The sequence below is a fragment of the Mchenga conophoros genome, linkage group LG17, assembly GCF_057382185.1.
Source record: "Mchenga conophoros isolate Kocher_MC1m ecotype Shallow Benthic linkage group LG17, M_conophoros_male_GT1.1, whole genome shotgun sequence".
Lineage (NCBI taxonomy): Eukaryota > Metazoa > Chordata > Actinopteri > Cichliformes > Cichlidae > Mchenga > Mchenga conophoros.
The window spans coordinates 26,996,737-27,003,013 of NC_140542.1; the positions used below are offsets into that span (position 1 = coordinate 26,996,737).

Genomic DNA, 6,277 nt, shown 5'->3' on the forward strand with positions numbered 1-6,277 from the left:
CTGTATTTATCCCCACGGGGTAGTTGAGAGTGCAGAGTGGCATATATACAGTTAAAAAGAATAAGTGCAAGGCAGATAAATAAATAAAACATGTTGGTGGAGTTGCTCCTTCTTTTATGAAGTGTCTTGCCAGCAGGGGGAACTAGAAGTTGGAAAGTTCTGGTTTAAAAATGGCTCTTCTCCCCATCTGACGTGCATTTTCCATTCTGTGCTCCTGCTGTGCACACTGTGAGCTGACTGATAATCTGCTGTTTGGACAGTGAACATAAAACGTCCACAGACTGTTGACCTAAGCGAATGCTACTCACGCTAACATCTGCCAACCTTTAGAGACCGCAAACACGAAGATTCACACCTTGATTAATTCAGAGTCAGAGGACTTACAACATTTATCCTGCTTCACAGTGAAGTCACTGCTGACTCCTCTCCAGCCAGCTCTTATGTGATGGATTTGGGAAGTAGGGTGGCTCAGAGAGAGAGAGAAAAAAGAGAGAGAGCTAGACAAGGAGGGAGGGGGAGAGAGAGACTTTTGCACAGCTTGCCTACCTTGTTACTCCTGTGCCAGCTCCAGCATGCATGTCTGCCTATCTGTTGATTTGTGAATTTGTGTCTGAATGCACATCACACTTTGATCTCTCATCTAGCAGCTCATCGAGAGGACACAGGTATGCTTGGATCTTTCTCTCTCTCTCTCTCTCTCTCTCTCGTTTTTTTAAACTTGCAGAAAATAAATCTTGGACTCCTCTACAGGATCAAACGTGAAGGAGTACTGTGCTCTGAATTAAGACTGTGATTTGATTTTGGGGGCCGAGTGCGTCTTTTAATGCTGTGAGCGTTAGAAGGATGATTGCAGGAAGGACAAATACAAGACAGAGAAATGGACAGGAGGTGTGTCTTATCAGCTCACTCTTCAACTTTGACATTGAAAGCTGACCTTTTGTGAATATGCAATATCACTCTGCCCCCATTGTGCATTGTACAGAAAGAGTGCTTTAAATCTCCCTGAGCATTTGCTTTATCACAAGTCTGTTAGAGCTAGGATAGGATCAATGGGAATCCAATTACTCAAGTAGAACAGTAAGGAAAGGTGGAGCACACAGCAGTAAGTAAGGACACAAATGAGCTTTGCTGTCTGTTTGTGTGCATGCAGGGCTTAACATTTTTGTGTGGTCAACTTTAAGGCTGCACAGGCCCGCAGAGCCACAGTGTCTGTGTGAGGAAATATGGCAACTAGGACGTCTGGATGGCGTTTGCTCTCTAAGGAAGGGGTGGAGTTGAAGGGTTGAAAGCTCACTCTTTGAACTTTTTATTATTCTTTTTTGTTCTTTAGTTCTGACTCTAACTTTTGCAGTGTTTTGTTGGTTTAGGCAGCCTCAGCAAGGTTAATAAAAAAAGAATGGTGAGCTTTGCCACTGGCACCAGCTTGAATGATTATCAAGTTGGACCAAAAGAAGGAACAAAGGCCATTCCGACGAGCCCTTCACAACCTTCCTTCTGACCCCATCTAACGAAGAAGAGGTGTTGTTTCCAGAGGAGAGCCAAGTCAAATAGATATTTGCTATGAAATTTCCCCTTGTGGGACTAATAAAGGTATATCAATATCAATACCAATACACTTTAACAATAAACTGGTTGGCTTCTAATGTTTTTAAAGCTCACTGTAGCTTTTGTTATGATAAAAACTAATATGTGTAATATATGAACTTACAATTTTATTCATTTTATGGTGTTTATTACTACAAAGCAGACTGTCCACAAGAACAAAAAAGACAATCCAGCCCAACATAAAGGATTTTAGTCCCCAAAACCTAATAAATGCCTCAAGAAATACATCAGCAGTGAGGGTACTCCTCTAAAATGAAAAAGTTTGTCCATTGCCTAAAAGGCTCCTATTGTTTTTACCCAGTCAGAGGTTTTATTGCACAAAAAAGTTACAAGCTGTTGCATAACAGACAGGAAAGGCCTTTCCTCTGTGAGGCAACACAAAAGAAACTGTCTTGTTTTTGAACTGCAGGTATGTGCGTTTAAAGCAGCAACAGTGAAGCAATCTTTAAATAAAACACATGTTCTTTACCAGATAGGAGGATTATTACTACAATAATACTATTTGCATTTGCAAGTTGTGTTAACCTTATTACTAATGATCATATTTGTATTTATGTTTATTTTTCATAATGTTATTCTTTTCAGCACCTTGTTTTTTAGCAGTTGAGGGGTTTTTTTGTTGTTGTTTTTACTCTCTGTGACTCCACACTGTTCGTGTTTCTGCTCTTGGTTCTATTGTTATTGACTGTAAGAATTTCCCTCAGGATTGATACTTATCTTATCTTATAATTTTATTTCTTGTACTGTGGGAGATACGTTTTACCAGCTAATGGCTGAGAAACACAATGAGACAACAACACTCAGCTGAACCACTACACAATTTCCTTATTGAAGTCATATTACGGTATAATAAACATGACATTTGATAGGCCTCCTTTGTAAAGATATCAACTGAAGGAAATTCCTCAGCTTTTCTACTAAAACTGAATCAAATTTTAACTTCTGCATCGCTAATTACCTCTATTTGTTTTTCTCTACAGCGATCCGCAACATGTAATACTGTGTTAAGAACTAATATAACAAATTCAAGGTGTAGAGCGACTGTTAGAGGCTCATTAAGAGGTATGTTCTGAAATCAGAGAGACACGCAGACAGGCCACATGTTGTAAATGTGATACAACATCACACAGACGTGCTAAAAATATCTATTCTGGGACTGGCATGAGGGTGACAAATCTGTGCAGGCGAAGCTGAGCTGGGAACAGGGGGGTCACCTTCAGTCTATGTGGCACATTCGGGCTGAATGCATGCGTACACAACAGTGCTAACCATTATCAAAAATGTATATTTTCTCCAAAATTCTGATTTCATATGATTATATATTAACATTTCCTTTAAATTTAGAGGTAGACTGCGACATAATCGTTTCCATTTCGTGTCACTACTCTCGCCCTATTCTCATGCCATGTGAAATCACTAAAAGAGCTGCCACTCTCGGGTGACAGATGGAGATGTATACAGTGTCTAAACATAGTAAGATATGCAGGTCGAGGCTATAGATAGCCACAGACTGCTGCAATAACGACAAGCTAGTGAGCAACTTTTTCCAATCACAACCCTCACTCATGTCAATGAGAGCACAGACATGTAAAATCTGTAACAGTAGCAGCCATGAGGGGATTCTGTGGCTGTGCTGCAGAGTATCAGTAACTACATGTCTTTGTGAAGACATGAGGCTGTGTTTTCCAAAAAGTGGGACCCACTTGGAGCAGTGTGTGCTTTTCTGGCCTGTAGCAGCATGCACTGTAGTCTCTCTGTAGGTGTCCTTTATCGTACTACCACCACCACACAGACTTTTAAGGGTGCACACAGTGGAAGAATTGTGATTCTAAATTCTAAATAAAGGCATCCAGAACAGTGAGCACAAATTTTGTGATTTAAGCTGAGACACGAGGTGCTAATCTGAAAATAACTGAGGTAATATGTAATCAGCACAGTCCTCTTGGTAACATTTTGCATCACAGGCCTGGAAGTGGAGGTATTTTTGTCCTTTGAAGTAAAGAAAATAAAGTTATGTCTAACATTAGCACCTTCATGACTTGTTTACAACTCAAAAAGAAAAAACTACTGTCTTGATCTTGAGTATGACTTTTGGCATATTCAGAACAAGTAAAGCTGAATAAACGTAGGAATTACCACCACTTAAGACAAATATTGTAGACACAAGGGTTGTGCTGGATTTACGGTTTTATTAAAACACAAAGGTTTCCTAAGCAAAATGTACTTGAAGGTAAATACACTTCTGAAGAAGAGACCCTATCAGTGATTAACATGGGATTTCAATGCACTTATTTTAAGTCCTGTTTTATTTTCAATGCGTCATATACTCACCATCCACTTTATCAGGTACACCTTGTGGGAGCCTGTTTTCAGAGCTAACTTAATTCTTTGTGGTGCGGATCAAGCTAAGTGCTGTAAACACTCCTCACCAATTCTGCTCCATATTAACATGATAGCATCACACAGTTGCTGCAGATTTGTTGGCTACACCTCCATGATGTGGATCTCCTGTTCCACCGCATTCCCAACAGTGCTCGATTGGATTGAGATCTTATGATTGAATCATCAAGAAACCTGCTTGAGATCATTTGAACCTTGTAACATGGTATCTAAGCCTGCTGGAAGCACCCATCAGAAGATGGGTACGCTGCGGGTGTAATGGGTTGAACATGGTCACCATCAATACTCAGGCTTTTATGTTTAAATGATTCTCAGTTGGTACTTTGGGGCCCAAAGTTATACCATAAATAATATAAAAGATATAGAATATCCCTCTTTCCATGTTTATACAAAATTTTGACCCTGGTGTGATAGTTTGGTGAGTCTACCTGAATCTTTGTCCCACCTGCGATCTTCTCTGTCCCTTCTGCAGCCAGCCTTCATTCTGGAGGGAAAGGCCCCACTCGAGCCCACCAGGGGGGATGGAGGAGGCAGAGAGACCCTCATCCCTGCTTCTGCTGCACTGCTGACTCAGGCAGAAACTCCTGCACGCTGGCAGAGTGAGAGCCTGCTGGCAGAGTCCTGGTCCACAATGGGCGATGTAGACCCCGAGGACACCAAGAGCCTCGACAGCAGTGACGGGACACTTCTGACAGGGGAGGAGAACCACTCCTCCAACTCTGACATGGTCCACCTGGAGCGGGACGAGGCTGAGATGCTTGAGGAGGCAGAGAAGAAAGGGAAGCGAGCAGAGGAAGAGGAGGAAGAAGATGAGGAGATGCAAACAAGTATGTTAAGTGTGTTGGGTGGGGAGAGGGAGCTGGTGGCACTCAGGGAAGAGGAGCAGGACCTCCAGGCCCCAGAAACTCAGGAGCTCCTGGTGTCAGCAGAGGAGCCTTATATGGAGCGTGAGCCAGGAGAGTTCAGGCACGTGGTTCCCCCGATGGCCTTGCCTCCTCTGCCTATTGTTAAGCTCGACCCCCCCTCCACAACATCCACCCCAGTCCCTTCAACCACAACATCTGAAGTAGAGGAGCTGTATTCCATTCAGGGCCTCCACCCTCCTTCTATTCTAGCACCAATTGCACCGGAGCCTCCAGCAGCAAGTGTCGGGCAACAACAGTTTTCACAGATCCCCCTCACAGACGTGGATAAACATTCAGTTAAGGAGCCTGCAGAGAAGCTGCAGCCACGGCCAACTGCTCCCAAGACCAAACCTCTGAGCTCCACCGAGCTGCTTTATGGAGGCGCTGCATTAGTAGCAGTTGTGGGAGTGGTGGCATATAGTGCAGTGATGTACTGCAGAAAGTAGAAAACCTCTCTCTGAATCCCCCAAACCACCTTTCAGCACATTTTTTCTCTTGTTTTTAAATCTATTCCAAACTAAATATTCCACCACATCACTATCCAATTAATGGATTTTACTCTCTAACGCTGTTTGCTAATTAGACACACTGATCTGATGTTTTTTAATTCGTTTTGTGCTACCTCAGCTCACAGCAGAGCTTGTGGCCTTTGTTTTTCTGTTTGATCTCTGAGGAAATGTATCCAGTAAAATGTAACCTGAAATACACAAATCACTTTAAGTGCAATTTTAAACTTCCCCATACTTGAAGGGTTTCTTTGTGCGTGTGTGTCATTACTTCACCATATTAGACAAAATGCCACTTCCTCTGTAAATAGTACTGTCATTGTTTTAGCAACACTGAAAAGCACATTATCATAAACATTACACACTAAATGGAAAGTTTCAGAGTACAGGGCAGCAGCGATTGGACTGAAAGCCCAAAAACTGCATCAGCATCTCACAAACGTTTTTGCCATAAAAGTTTTTCTGCACAACATCTATAAAGCCTGCAGTCAAAGCCCTTTTACTTATGTTTCTGCATGTTCCTGCATGCCATGTATCGCTCTGTCCAGGCATATGTCTATATTGAAGGCAGGTTATGATCACACCCACACCACCAGTACTCCCCACCAGAACAGTCCATGTAGAGTACTTGTCACGGTCTGCAGAGACAGACCATGCAGTGGTGTGTGTAATGGACCCAGGTGCGTACACAAGTGAGTAGACGGGAGTGAACTTAACAGAAAGCGAGCCTTTATTATGGCTGAAGACAAAGTGTATAAACAACGCAGGGATAGCGTGACTAGACTAGAACTAAACTGGGAAAACTAATACTGTGACAAACTAAGAAAACTCAGAGACTAAGATGATCACTGAAAGGACTGA

At 42.4% G+C, this 6,277-nt stretch overlaps 1 protein-coding gene across 2 annotated transcripts; it reads left to right on the forward strand.

Moving 5' to 3' along the window:
* Positions 1-528: 528 nt before the first annotated feature.
* LOC146555596 (uncharacterized) lies at positions 529-5,663 on the forward strand. 2 transcript variants are annotated; one of them, XM_085250750.1, is made up of 4 exons: positions 531-665; positions 751-1,590; positions 2,586-2,667; positions 4,478-5,663. In XM_085250750.1, exon 4 carries the CDS (start codon positions 4,637-4,639, stop codon positions 5,354-5,356), a length of 720 nt encoding a protein of 239 aa, XP_085106876.1. In that variant the 5' UTR covers positions 531-665; positions 751-1,590; positions 2,586-2,667; positions 4,478-4,636; the 3' UTR covers positions 5,357-5,663. The 2 variants fall into 2 exon arrangements, with proteins under 2 accessions (XP_085106877.1, XP_085106876.1); XM_085250751.1 differs by lacking the exon at positions 751-1,590 and having other exon boundaries at positions 529-665.
* The last annotated feature ends 614 nt before the right edge of the window (positions 5,664-6,277 follow it).